General features: G+C 44.3%; 1 protein-coding gene across 11 annotated transcripts in view; it reads right to left on the reverse strand.

Annotated features, from left to right (window-relative positions):
• Positions 1-5,693: 5,693 nt before the first annotated feature.
• PRDM2 (PR/SET domain 2) overlaps positions 5,694-14,901 on the reverse strand; it is a 71,417-nt gene continuing 62,209 nt past the window's right edge. For 10 of the 11 annotated variants that reach the window (XM_066982260.1, XM_066982265.1, XM_066982262.1 and 7 more), the window contains 2 exons: positions 10,249-10,382; positions 5,694-9,079 (listed from right to left, as the gene is read on the reverse strand). In XM_066982260.1, the coding sequence (XP_066838361.1) occupies positions 10,274-10,382 (109 nt within the window). In that variant the 3' untranslated portion in view covers positions 5,694-9,079; positions 10,249-10,273. The remainder of the gene's footprint in view (positions 9,080-10,248; positions 10,383-14,901) is intronic. The other variant, XR_010826410.1, reaches the window with a different exon arrangement.

A 14,901-nucleotide genomic window follows, 5' to 3' on the forward strand; every position in this document is an offset into this window, starting at 1 on the left:
TGCACAGTGTGAGCTTGGCTCAGAACTGGCAGCCCCCAGAAAATCCCAGTTTCAGCACTTCCTTGTGCCTAGCCCTCCAAAGAAACTGGCAGATCGTAGAGTCGATAAGGTTGGCAAAGACCTCCAAGATCATCTGGTCCAACCGTCCCCCCTTACAACCACCATCACCCAGAGCAGTTGAAAGGCTGCTGAACTGGGCCTGTGCTGGAAGCTGTTGCCTCCCACCAGGTGGCTCCTTCCTGTACTGGTTTAAATGGTTTTAGGCTCCTATCAGCAAAGTTTAAACAGAGACATCTTTGCATGTTCATTTTTGCTATGACACAGGAACAATTTCTGTCCTCGCAAGAAGAAGAGAGATGTTCCACTTGACCTTCTTGTCTGCTATACGGAGAAAAGAAAAAATTGGCCACGTGGTGTGGTCCACATGACTTCAGCATTCAGGTATTGATTTCAGTCGCTGTTTTTCTCCTCCCTGACCTGCAGATATCGAAGGCTCTTCTCACCGTTACCAAAGCAGCACAAGCAAAACCAGCCAAATGCACTAGGAAATGGAAGAATTAAGGAGTTTTCTGAAGTCCAGATATACTAAGCAAGCTGCATGTTTCTTTTTATGCCGCTACCCAATTTACTTCATGCCATATAGCTTTCATGAAGAAAAAAGAAGGGCTTGAGATTTAATAGAATGATAATATCCAAATTGCATATGGTACTTTGTATCATCATCCATACATCTCACAGCGGGGAATTACTATTATATCCCTCCTACAGAGAGAAAGCTGTATTATAATAATAATTAAAAAGCTTTGTTCAGATCTAGTCTCCAACATTACACAGAGAAAATAATGTATTAATAGGACTTCTCATTATCATAGAATTATAATTATCATTGTTTTATGAGTCTACAAGAAATTATGTCAGATGCTCTTGTCGTTATCAGATGTTCTTGTCATTAGAGCAGAGAAGGGGGGGGGGGGGAGAGAAGGGACGTGCTCAAAGTCTTGTCCTTGTTATCCCACCAACGAGGACAGGGCAGTGGGCTGGTTCTGTTGCCTGTTCACTCTCTTTGCCAGGGCAAACTCATTGGGACAAAGTCTGCTGATATTCGAAACCCACAAGCCCAAGTTCTAAAACCATGCAAAAAGTCAGAAAAGCCGATATAAGCGTGGCGCTTAGTTGGGTGGGAAGGAAAGTGAAGAACAGAGGGACTACAGTCAGTTCTCCCTCCGGCACCACCTCGTGCGATGTGTACTGCTGATCAAGTATCTGGAAATTCCCGCAGAGCTGTTTGGTGACTCCTTTGCAAAACTATCTGCACAGCTGCATTCAGCTCTGAAATATTAAAGCATAAAATAAAAAAATAAAAATATAAAAAATAAAATATGAAAGAGGATACCTGAAAATCCCTTTCCCTTCCTCCTTGCCCCTTTCTCCTATTTCCATGCGGGAAGGTCACAGGCTCGCTGCCCCCTCCCACTCCCTGCAGCGCTCCCCAGCAGGAGCCACTTGCTGGGGCACTGCACGCAGCACACACAGCGCCTGCACAGCACGCAGAACAGCCATGCGTCATTTAATGCTGTCCTTCACAGTGTGCAGCCATTAGATCAAGTCAGTACATGTCTCTGAAAAATAGAAAGCAAGCAAAGAAGCCTTCTTGTCTGGGCTGTTTTGGGCACCGTCTACCTGCTCGGCATCAACGACCTTCTCCACCCAGCAAGACGAGGCACAGCAGTGCCTCACCTCTGCTCTGAACAGCAGGCCAAGGGATGCTCCGGTTCAGCTTGGTACATTTTCCTCCCAGGAAATGCCTCCCTGCAAGGCACAAAAATTTTCCATGTATTTCACTGCAGCTCACCTGAATTTTACACACGCAGCTGACAGTCATGTTGCTGTGCCCAGTTTCATGCAAGATCCAACATCGGACTTTCCTCTTCTGGGCTTCTGTGCTTACCACAGTGATCTGAGGTTTATTTAACATGTGCGAGACTCCTTGAGGCCCCGCTCTGCAGTGTCGCTGCCAACTCCGCCAGCTGTAGTGACTGACTCTGCATAGAAAATTGCTACTAATGAAACAGCTTGACTCAAAGTTTATCGTTTTAGATAAAAAGGAAAAATGTCAGGGCTAGCAATAATGCCTGGTTAATGGCACTGCTTGCACGTCGGTAATCCTATCCATGGCAAAGAGCATGGAGTCAGTGCAGTGCCCCAATAGCTGCGCTGTGGCCACCAGAAGATGCCGGGTGACTGCAGCCTCCTCAGACCGAGCTCTCAGGCAGTTCTGCTCTGACAGGCCTTCGCTGCCTCCAGCTTTGAGATGAAGCTCCACGTGAGCTCTGTGCTGCCATTAAGGCTTTCAGGTGATCACGAGCTGTGAAAGTGTAGTGGGTTTACATGGCAGGGCTTGTGTAGCAGGGGGCCATAGGGGTGGTTTCTGCGAGAAGAATCCAGAAGCTGCCCCGTGTTAGATAAGGGCCCCACTGCTGACCAGTGCTAAGCCAATAAGCGATGTTGTTTTCGTCTCTGTGAGAGCCTATTTAAGAAAGGGAAAAAAACCTGCTGCAGAACAGCAGCTGGGAGAGACAGGAGTGAGAAACAGCCTCGCAGATAGCAAGCCCATGGTGTACCATGGTGGAGCAGATTTCCACACTGCAGCCCGTGGAGGAGCCCCCGGTGGAGCAGGTGGATGCGGCCTGGAGGAGGCCGCGGCCTGTGGAGAGCCCCCGCAGGAGCAGGCCCCAGGCCAGAGCTGCAGCCATGGAGAGGAGCCCACGCAGGAGCAGGGGGTCTGGGGGGAGCTGCCACCCGTGGGGGACCCAGGTTGGAGCAGTTTGCTCCTGACGGATGGACCCTGTGGTATGGAGCCATGTTGGAGCAGTTCTTGAAGAGCTGCTGCCTATGGGAAGCCCAGAGTCCTAAAGGAAATACTCTGGATTTTTTACTTTCTGAGGTTAAATTAAGAGGTGTTCCTCAAACAAAGCACCCTTGGGAAGCCTTCATCATTGGACTTGACAGAGAAACCATGGAGCCTGTCAGTCAAGTACTCCAGCTGGAGGAAGAAAAAATGTAAAAGGGAGTAAATATGCTCGGTGGATGACAGGTTGAGTATTATCACAAGAAATGTGTTTTACAGTGCAAATATTCCAATGTAATGCTGGTCCCAAAACAGTCTATTCCATGGCCGTCAACACTAGCAAAAGCAGGGCGTGGAATGGGGGGCCTGGGGTATGTGTGCTAATTCTGGTTAAATAAAATCATTAACAGTTAAATTCACTTTCCAAAGGCCACATCAACCAGTGCAATGCTCCGTACAGCTGATGCCCCTATTGAAACCTTCCCCTGACTTCTTTTGTTTCTAAAATCCCTCCTTCGTGAGAATGGAGCTTTCTGCCCCAAGAAGCAGCACAAAGTTCAGCACTTCCTGGAAGTTCTCCAGAGCCCCTGCACACAGAGCACGAGCAACCAAACTATAACTACTAGCTTCTTTCCTGGTTCTCATTGATCTTGATGGAAGTATTTATTTCAATGGTTCAAAAAGGCTTGGTCACCCAGGCAAATGTTAATTCCAAGAATAAATGAGAACAACAGAGACCCTTTCAAGAAAATGAAAAAGGAACTAATATACCTAATTTATTTGTAAATAGAATATTTACGAGGCATGCTAAAAGCATCTTACAGTTCACTCCAAAAGAAATGAACAGAAACCCAACCCTGCTAAGCCCTGATAAAATCAAGGTGACCCAGAGCTTAGTAGATCAGTAAAGGAGCGTGGGGGGGACTATTTGCATTAGCATCCCATACCTAAGACAATATTTCCAGGGAGGCCTAATCTTTAACAACTGTCTCTTCTTCTTCCAAGGCAGCTGCAAAGCAAGTCATAAAACAAATGCAGCATAGCTTGAATCTTAAATCCCTTTCCTCCCCAATTCTCTCCTACCCCCCAAGCACCTGTCTGCCCCCCTCCTCTTCTTCATTTAAGAATAAATGGTGCTTGTTCATGATCAGTAAGCCAGAACGTGTTTTTCAGTCAACTGCTGAGGCTGTCTCATCCCTAAACTGAGATAAATGTCTCTCGCTCTGAAAGGCACAGCACTATTTCTCTCTGCCCGCTGGTGTCCTTGGAAGACCAGGCAGGGAGCACCTGCTGCGCGCCCCATGTGGGCTGCTGGCCACCAGCCGCAGCCATTTTGGAGTGGTCACCTTGGCTTGATGCAAGCTGGTGACCCAGAGGTGAAAGGCTCCATTGCTCGCAACCCAGGAAAATGCTGCTCAGCAGGGCCTGATGTATGTTTCTATTTCCACTGTTCTTCCATAGCTAACCCATCTCACGTACGTGGTGACAAGCTGTCAGGGATCCCAGGTGTAACGTACTTGTGTTCTCCTTGCCCACCACGCTTTTTTTCTTGAGCACACACAACACTCCACACATCCTATAGCCTTGAAAAGCTATTCACAACTGGCATGGGCATCAGAGATGGAGACAGCCTGACCGTTTTTCTCTCTTCCCCTGAACTGCCTCTGCATCAGCACCCTGAGCACGGAACTGAGACTCAGTCAGGGGCTCTGCCAACGGCAGTCTCCTGCTGGCTGCACCCGTCTGCCACCTGGCAGCTGCAGTGGGAGGAAACAGGATTAAGGCAGAAGCTTTCCTATGAGAAAGTTCTTTCTCCTTACCTGTTTTTTGAAGGTAGTCTTCTTCCAGAAAAGCCACAGCTCTTTTCAAAAGGAGGAATAGCGCTGCTTCATGTGACAGCTCAGACAGATGAAAGACAAGTGCATATCTATTTCATTAAAGAGTAACCCAGAAGATTTTCAAACACAGAGAAATTTACAGTTCAGCAAAATTTGATCACTCAAAACCTGATACTGAATGCCATTTAATAAAAATTGGGTAGACTGCAACACTGCAGGAGGAGGTTTGCTGACTGCAGGCAGGGCAACAATGTGCAATGGTGACAAGAGTGGATTTTGTACTAACAGGTTGGATTTATAATGTGTAAGGAATCTTCAGATTTTCTGGGGCGAAAGAGCTACTTCTAGTCTATGTGAAATTAATATTAATACCTCTCCTTCAGCCATTCCTAAAGATGTTTGTTGCATCTGTTACTGTTTCTAAAGAATGTGGCTGAATTAATGCCCTGGTGGTGAGTGGTGCCCACCGGCCTTCAGCAACTGCCTTACCAAAAGTGCCAAGCTCCACAGCCCTGCACAACCTTGACAAGGTACAAACCTTCCCACCCAAGGCCTAGCAATGGAGCATCTCCTTTAAGTGAGATGAACAAAACGGGGACCGTTCCTAGCAGGGAAGCAGACCCCCCCCCTTCGTGCCCTGCCCACCCGTTCGCCTCCTGCAGAGGACAGCAACCCAGTCTCCTGAACTGCACTGCGCTTTTTGATTCCTCAGTGCTGCAAAGGCTCACCGAGAGCTTTGGTGTCGAATGGAGAGTCCAAACTACAAAGGTGCTGCTCATCCTCCTGTGTCCACCTGGAGTCTGAAGCATCAGGAGAGCTCAGTCTGCAGCGATCACTGTTAGCATGGATGGAGCTTGGCAGGCCAAGTGACACTTCTATCTCCCTTCGTCTCTCCTGCCACCCACACGTAAAACCCCAAATCACTCACCTATTTTGCAGCTAGAATAGGCTGCGACTCCATTTTGAAGACTTCCTTTGCTCAAATAATAAATATTTCCATGATGCAGTTTGTAACATTAATTTATTGTTGTTCTTTTTCTTTACATGGCAGACAGACAACAGAGCTTTCAGTCTTCCAGAGCAATGTTTAGCATCCAAGCACCACCCAGCTAATACCACGTCTCCACATAGTTTATTTTTCATAAACTTCTCAACATCAGCATTGTCAGGAGAGCACTGCAGAGCTACCAGTGTCAGCCTTGCAAATTCCTACATGCAGAACCTGAGCTTTTTCCCCACCCTCTCCTTGAATTTTCACAAGAACTTGTGATATTAGTCAAGGGCAAAATTTCACGTTTCATCAGCAGGCACGGGGGAGGTTAAAAATTTGCTGCAAAACTGTGAAATTCTGCCTTGGAAAAAATGGCATACTTTCCTGAATTTACTGTGAAGAAAATATCCTCATCGTTCTAGAGAAACGACACCATTTTGAACTCTTTTTTTCCTACAAGAAAAATCAACTCCCCCACCCTCCCAAAAAAATGTGTTTGTCATCTGAGGGAAAATGATGAAAAGTCTGGTGCAACAATGGGTTATTTCTTGTCAGTGGCACAAATATTTTTCTACCACAGCTTAGACTGTAATGGATCTTTCAGATAGACCAGTACAATCTAAAGCTGTGTGCTGTGGTCTCTTGGTTGAGTAACACACTTTATAAAACTTTAAAAACGGAGCATTTACAATCAGGGACATAAAGACGTGCTTTCAAAATTGTAAATACATATTTACAAGTTTGTGTGATAAACCAGAATTTCTCTGGGAAAAATGTTCATATAGCACAACAATTTACACACCTCTCTCCTTGAGTTTGTCTGTTATTATGGTTAACACCACTCTAAAGAAGAAAAAAAAAAGCAGCAAAAATAAATTGCACAAAAGTGACCTCTAATAACCTCATTGGTATGCCTTAAAGGCACTAAACTCAGCAGCATCCATGCCAGAAATGGATGTACTTCTCTGTACTTCATTCAACTTACTGTCGCTGGAAGTTGAGAGCGTCTCAGAAGAACTGGTTCTTTAAAAGTAGGATTTGGGCTGCATGGCAAGAAAGCTCTTCCTCAACAACAGTTCTTGAGTGACCAGTGAAGATTTATACAGTAAGCAGGTTCTTCGACAAAACACCTAACACAGCTGCACTGGGAAAATCAAGGGCATATCGAAGTGGTGCTTTAGGACAGAGTATATTGGAGCTGTGTTATATTAGCACTGTATATTCATTTTTCAAATTACCTAGATGCTGTCCAGACACACAGGAAGATAATTCCTGTTCTGAAGAACAGGGTTTACCATACTAATACTAGATGATGAAAGGAAGAAGATAATGTGCAGAGAAAATTAAAGATAACGTGCAAAACTAAAGCGAGCCAAACTGATTAGAGAGCTGTATGTGCACGCCAGCTTCTTTGAGATATATATATATATATAAGGCCAGGAAAACTATTTTCTGTGCTTTTTGACCAAGATTTACCAAGCTGCCTAGCAGGTTTGGATACTCACTTCCTACTAGTTTTAATGAACAATGAGAATTTCACTCTTCCAGGCTGCTGTGAAAAATTTCAGCCTTAGTTTGGAATTAGTACATCACATACTTCAAGAGGAAATTATTGCTAGCAAAAAGCTCAAGAGGGGACAAATCCTAGAGACTCTCCACTCTAGGCAAGAGACGGAACAGCCAGCAATGGCACAAGCTCTCCCCACAAAGCCTGCATCTCCATGGTCTCAGTCTCAGACTGGAAACATCATTTCCAAACACAGGAGGGGATGTGGCTTTTTATGGCTCATCTAGTTCTCAGCATCTCAGCCTTCCCCCACACCACAATTGCACTTAGAAAGCCTCCAATAGGGGTTATCCAAAAAATCTGTAGCTAGATAATGCAAGATCCTGAAGACCTTTGCTTTCCAACTCAAACAACATGTAGCTAAGACATTTTTACGGTGAACAAAACCAATAGTTTTTGTTTAAAGCTTTTGTATTCATTTTGAACATTCTGATTTTCATCAAAACTATAAAAAATCAACTGTTTTCAGCAATTTCATACATATATATATTAATATATGTCATATATATATGTAGATATATAAATAATTGATCCTTTTTTGACCTTTTCAGGGTGGTGGTGGGAAGGAGTATCAACTGGGCACTTGTTTTTTCACAACTAATGTGTGCATACACAGATGTGTGCTTACCTGTGTGGAGTGCAAAGATAAGAAAAGGAATAAACTGACTGAAACAAGGGGGAAATAGGGCAATCAACCCCCTTGGCCTCCTTGAAAAATCCCAAACTCAGACACTACATTAGCAGGGATCCTACAAAAACTGGGCAGAAGGAACCCTTCGTCTCGGAGGTGAAATTTGCCCGAGCACCCCTGCCAGATGATGCACCTGTGATTGTCACCATTTTGGAGCAAGAGCCAAGAGACCTCTTTGCACTGCATTTTACTAACTGACCTATTCTGCAACATTACTGGCTGCCAACTACCTTCACAGATGCCTCCTTTACGGCACCATTGAAGCTAAGCATGCTCGCATTACAGGTCACGAACACTGAGCTCCGCATTGAAGGAAAATTGTTGCTTGATACTGCGCAGCAACATGCCTGTTTGATACTGTCACTAAACAAATAAATCCTGACTGTACCAGGAGTACCAGGTTGGCAACAAATGTGATGGCAGCTTTTGAGAAATGGATGCTTGTCCCTTTATGAAACCGGGCTATCAGTGCATTTCACAGAGATCACTTAACAGGTGGTCTTCCAAAAAAAAACGTGGGTCCTGACGCACTTCAAAAGCAATGGCATCATGCCCGTTAAAGCTTATGGTACAAAGTCAAGAGACTGGGGTACCCACAGGCTTCAGATGTGGAAACCTCAGCAAAACCTACCACTCTCTTCAGTGGATTTTTGTGGGATGCCCAGTTCTTTACCCGTTAGGATGTAAAGTAGAAACTAAAATGATGTAACAGTCTTTTCAGAATTTAATTGCATAGTATGTTAAACCCCTCTGTGTTCGACCAGAAAGAGGAGACTCATCCAAACCCATCAGCCCTCTGAACAGGGTTAATCTGCCTGCAATTGTCTGAACATTTCTCCATGCTATTCCACTGGCTGTTGACGCGTGGGCTTCACGCGGCAGGGGACACTGGGGAATCACCCTCTCACCAGCATCCACAGTTCATCGTGCTCTGGAGAAGGCAGGAGCCCTGCTCCGCGCTCTCTCCCTCTCCCTCTGGAAGGAAGGACAATATGACAGAAGCACGCCATTGCTTCCAGCAGAAGAAACCGCTGTCCCTGCTATCTACTGAGGAACCGGTCTCACCTCATCTGAGAAAAAGCAGGAGAAGATAATGCTTGAGGATTACTTCACCTCACCTTTGCCAGTCAAAAGTTCCTAGTACCTGCAAATACACAGAGAGTTGCATTTAATCAGAGTCAACTTCAAGGCTAAGCAGTCAGAGCATCTACCTGGCTCCTTGGGCAATGAGGCCCCATCACGCCGACTTGGAAGCAGGATGGACGAGGTGTTCAGTGAGTGCAGCACAGGAAAGATGCCCATGCTTCAACTTTGCTTGGTTTTGCCGTGACTCAATGGTCTACACCACAGTTAGGGACGTTAACGTTTCATTAGCAACCACTTCCATTATTTGGGAGCTAGTGAGCTTTAGAATCTTCCCAATGTTTTCCCAAAATGTTATTTTCAGAATATACTTAACCATTTTAACAAGGAATAAGTTTCAGGTTGAGGCGTCTCAATTTTTCTGGCAACCATTCTCATCTTTAGCTTCATACAGGTAAGTATAATGTTCCTGAGCTATTACGTTAGTGTAAAGAGGTGATTATCTACACGTTACCATTGGGGAAATGAAGGAACAGAAGACAAAGTGCCTTTTTTAAAGTTAACCAATGGGGAAATAATTCAGTATCACCTATAACACTGGGCCAGCTCATTAATTTGTCCAAGTTTATACAGCTTCATTACAGCAGTTTGTCTTGCTACAACTCCAGCTAGTGCTTTTATTTGTTAGCATAGCACTGCAAATTGCATCGTAACACTGGTCTTCGAGCTTCTGTCATTCAACCAGAGCAGCCAACCATAATATATGTAGATCCCAAAGCACTTTACCCACTGCTGCTCTCAGGTACAAATAGCACTCCTTCCCAGATGGAGACAAAGCCTCATCCTCACAAAAATTATCAGCATATTCAAGCTCGACACATAATCCAGAGGAGCAACACCTCAAGTCTCAAAAGCTCACAAGTGGAAGAAAACACTGCTTACATCTTCCACAAGGCTAAGAGCTGACTGCTGTGACAGAGCCTTTTGGTGCAGAGGATGTAAGAGTTACACATCGCTAGAGAAGGCTTTGTCTCTTGCATTTGATTCAAGTGAGCAAGAGGTCCTGTTTCTGACATAGCGCACCTTGCTCTCCCCCTTCATGCCTGTTTTCTCACCAGTGACCAGTTACAAGAGCAGCACCACTGTGGGTTTGTAAAGTGCTTTGCAATCCTTGCCCAGAGAAACACAAGCAGGGTGTGTTTGTGACATGCAGTGACCGCGTCGCTGTACCTGCGCAGCTTTGACATGCAGAAGTCTATTCCTTGAAGAAGTGGGATGCAGTGCAGCTGGATTTCTTGCATTGCCTGGTGCTGGTGTTATGAGAAGAGGAGGAGGGACATCTAGAGGCCATGCGGAGTCTGTAACTGTACAAAGAGGCAGGAGAAACTCATACACATTAGGGTACCGGAAAAAAAGAAACAAAACACCAGCATAGACATGCCTTAGGGGCCCCACGGCAGCTTTGAAAGCTATGAGTGAAAAAAAAAGACTACACTCATCCTCCAAGTACTGGGAGCTGCTTCTGAAGGTAAGGGTTGTTTTTTTTTGCCTCGTTCTGAACTTGCTCTGTTAGTTCATTCAGGTAGGAAGTCCCAATGGAAGCAGCCTCCAGCCCCCCACCCACCGTCCCAGTTAGAGAGCCCTCCAACTAGGACAAACGGACAAATCCACAGCTATGTAGAGAACAAGGAGTCAAGGTCATTTTCTCACGACAGCCCATATCAGATTTTTAGATAGATACTTATAGAAAAAGAATTTTCCCATATATAAGCACAATACCCCATCCGGTCATTTTACCCGAGTGCAAAGCCTGCAGTACACTTTTGCCATTACAGTACTTGTAAATTTGATGAATTATGTTTACAAGTCAGTACAGCAAGCACTGCTATGGTGCCTTTATTGCAGATATGTTATTTCATTTCAAATTTTATACTAACTCTAAGAATCCCAACTTTCTTGTAAAGCAAAAGTGAAAATCAGGGATTTAAACTCGGCAATATTACATCCCTATCAACTGTGATTTCAAGAAGAAGCCTGAACATGAGTCAAAGCAAGGAGAATAAAACAGCTTAGGTGTAGTCTAAACGTACAACCTCAGTTCAAATATACACCCAAGCTAAATTTCCTTAAACTAAAAGAAAAAAAAAATACCCTACTTGTTTATAAAACCTGCAGCTCTGCAGACCCGTGCTTTTGAGCAGTTTGGGCTGTCAGCCCCTGCTCGCTGTACGTGCTTGCACCCCGGCGGTGCCTGCAGATGCACGTATGCCCCCCTCGCACCTGTGCACCCCCACTTGTAACTGCATGCTTACCTCGGCTATGCAAACTCCTCACATGTCTAACCAAAACCAGCTACTTATGTTCTTCCAAGGGAACATCTTTTGAAATCTAATTTTATTACGTAACGACGCATCTAAGAACATTTGAAAGTTAGGTTTTTCTCCGGGGTAATTTCAGTGTTTGACGTGCACCCTTTAAAAGACATTTCAGCTTTTGTTTTGTTTCGTACAGATTTTGTAGCACAGTGGAACTGCAAGTTAGAATTAAAGAAGTGCAAAATTTTCCATTACAACTGAAAAACAAAACCACAGAACTTTTGAAAAGTAAGCAATTCAATCATTTCCAAATTAAAATCTGTGGCTAAAATCATCTGCCAAAGCTTAGCTATTGTTATATGTAAACCATACTCTTCAGTCCTTGTGAATTTAATACTGAAGCCTTTGTCTAGTGTGTAGGAATCAGAAAGTGGTGACGAGGAAGTCAACAAAAGCCAGATTTTGTTGTCCCACATAAAGACTGTTACCAAGGGAAACAGTAGAATACCCAAAACAAGTTTAGTTTGTTTAGTTTCAGTTCTTTACTATAACTAGAAGAGAGAATTTTTTGTTTTATTTAGAATGTTCCCATTTAAGCAAAGTTTAATGTCAAAAAATTAATTATGACTTGTAAAAGTTCTTCTATAATCAATAACATCTGTGTGTTATTGCATGCGATGAGCAAATGCCTAGATCCTGTGGGAAACAAAAAATAAAAAATAAACAAAACAAGGCCTCAAACACAAAGAGACAAAATATCTGAGAAAATCTGACCTGTGTTTTCAAACGCGCTCCCTCATCTCCCCCTCAAAACCAATATGCTAAAGAAATCTTTTATCCCCTAATTCCACCCCACTTTCAAGCCATGGATCGTGGGTTTATTATTGGGAAGCAGGGGATGACGGGCAGAAGATAAGGAGGGAATGTTTTTCTAGATGGACCGGATAGAAACGGGAACGGAGCCCGTATGGGGTTCTCACTGCTCCCTCTCTGTTTTGCTCACAACTAACCACACTCCGACCCAAGGCAAAACGCCGGCTGCTGCCCACACTGTGGGGCAGGGCTGGGAGCATTGCTGTACGAGAGCGGGTGGCAAAGCACGGCCCTCTGCACCGGCACGCCGCTCGAGTGGGTTGTAACTTCGGTTTTAAGGAGCCCGATGGGAGCGATGCAGGGCAGCGTGGCTGTCTGAACCCCCTGGGTCAGCAAACCCGGCCTGGCTGGTCTCCGAGGGGGAGGAGAGCTGCAACACCCCCTCGCATGGAGGAATGGTTTATTGACGTCACTATTTTTGGCACTGTCACTTTGCACCTGCTTTCCCCATCACCGGCGCTGGCATAACTGTAGCCGGGCGAAAGAAGAGGAATTCTTCAGCACCCTGTGTAGACACAGGCGAGCAGCGAGGGCCTCGTGGGGAGGAGCGAGGCGGCTGCGGCCTGGTCCTGCTGCACCACGGCCCCGCTCCGGCCCAAACACCAGAGGACAGGCCTGGCCCCGGTGAGCCCTCATAGGAACAGTCCTTGCTAGGGGGGAAACAAAAAAAAAAAAAGGAAGAGCATCCAAAAAGATACTAAGCTTGCAAGAAAAAGGGCACAGAAACTGAATGTTAAGCAACAGGAGGGGTTCGAGAGCATTGTCAAGTAGGACTTTTTAATCAGAACAAATAGTGTTGGTAAATGTACTGGCTACACCCTAAATTAAAGCCAAACCAGAAGTTATACGATACCATTTTTCACATGCAGACAGGGCCTAGAGCTCTCTCTTAACTGAAAGCACACCCAAGCTGTGACAGAGAAACAAATCACTGATTTTAGTGAGCCTTACTACGACAACAATATGCTAACCCCTGCCTCTTCCATGCTAAGATCTTAAAGTGTTTTGTGGTACACTTGGTATCGTACTCCCCATTTTTGAGGTGCAGAACTGAGTCAGAAGGAAAGGGATTTCCCAAGGACATCCAGAAGACCAGTAGTCCTAAAGCAGGATCTTCAAGCAAGGTTCGTATCACAGTACATTGCGATTCCCCAAGCCACGCAGTCTCAACACTTAGTTTCACTACATCTAAAATCCTACAGTCCTACACCCTCCTAGGCCGATGAGCCTTGAGATTATGCACATGCAAACTTCTAGGCTAGCAAGAATGCCGGATCCCGGCATGCACCCTTCCCTCAGACATTCTTGAAATACATTGGTATTTCTTATGCAAATTGCCTTGTCTTCTACCACACTTGGGCAATTAACATTCTTCCAAGCTGCTAGTTTAGTTCACTAAAAACATCCCAGAAAAAATAAGCCATGTTACTTGTGGGATCGAAGACTTGGAGTGATGTGATATGGTTGCTGGTCACATCAGAGAAATTCAGTGAGCAAAGTCATAGCATGCAATAAGGGGAAGGTACAAAACCCAGGGAATTTAGGTTCACATTTATACCTCAATTAAGTGTTTTTTGTTTGTTTGTTTGTTTGTTTTTCAGGGCTTACACTTCTTTACTCCTAGTCTAAAATAACATGCATATGGTCCAATATTTCAGAATACACACACTCGCTCCAATGATCCTCCTAAGAATAGACATGTCAGGGCCATACTCTGTCCAAAGTGGTTACTATAATTAAATAAAACAATGTCTAAGCTGACAGACTGACATCTAAAATAATTAACTGCCTGCTTAAAAAAAAAGATACAGTGGTGTGGATGTGTAAGCCTAAATTCCTGGATTTGCAGAATTAGGCTGGGTAACTTTAGGGGCCAGAAGGCAAGCAAGGGGGTGATAAACAAGATTCCTGGGCTTTCTGCTCAGTGAGAACTCAAACAGCATGCTGCTAACCCAGCTGGCATGTACTCTCTTGCACTAGCATATTGCCTAATGGGAAACACAAAACAAGGACTTGGAAAAACATCAACCATCAAATTACATGAACTTTTTTTTTTTTAAAGTAAAAAAGGACATGGTTTGTAGATGGAATTTGGTTGAGAAGGATTTTTTTTTTCCTGCAAAAAAAGCCCTGCCTCTACATAAAAAAATGGGTGAGCAGGAAACAAAAAGGATCTCAGCATGTACTGCACATGTAATTGCTGAGACTTTGAGAATTACGCGATTTATGAATGTGGTGAAAAAGCTGGATCATGTATCAGGATTTTATCTTGTGATCACATGACACTAAAGGACATAACATGAATATTATGATTTTATGGTTAGGCCTTTCATGAATCTGAGCTGGAAAAACCTGTTATTGAGATGCTTGCATTCTCAACTTTCAAGAAGATACATAGCAGCAGTCTCTAACCACAGCAGTTCAAAGGACAGAATACCTTTAAAGTTGCACTGCTCCCTCACAATAACTCAAAAATTGTTTTGTTGTTAATACATGTGCTCTAGAGTTCAAGTTTCTTCGTTGTTGACTTAATCCCACTCCCACAGAAATCGTTCTTCAAAATACTGTTACTTTCAGTGATGAACATCAGATTGAGAACTGTTGAAAAAATCTCACACCATGCCAAGAATTCACCTGGGGACTGTTTAAAATTAATGCATCAATACCATTTTAATTGAACACAACAAGATTAACA

The sequence above is a fragment of the Anser cygnoides genome, chromosome 23, assembly GCF_040182565.1.
Source record: "Anser cygnoides isolate HZ-2024a breed goose chromosome 23, Taihu_goose_T2T_genome, whole genome shotgun sequence".
NCBI classification, from domain to species: domain Eukaryota; kingdom Metazoa; phylum Chordata; class Aves; order Anseriformes; family Anatidae; genus Anser; species Anser cygnoides.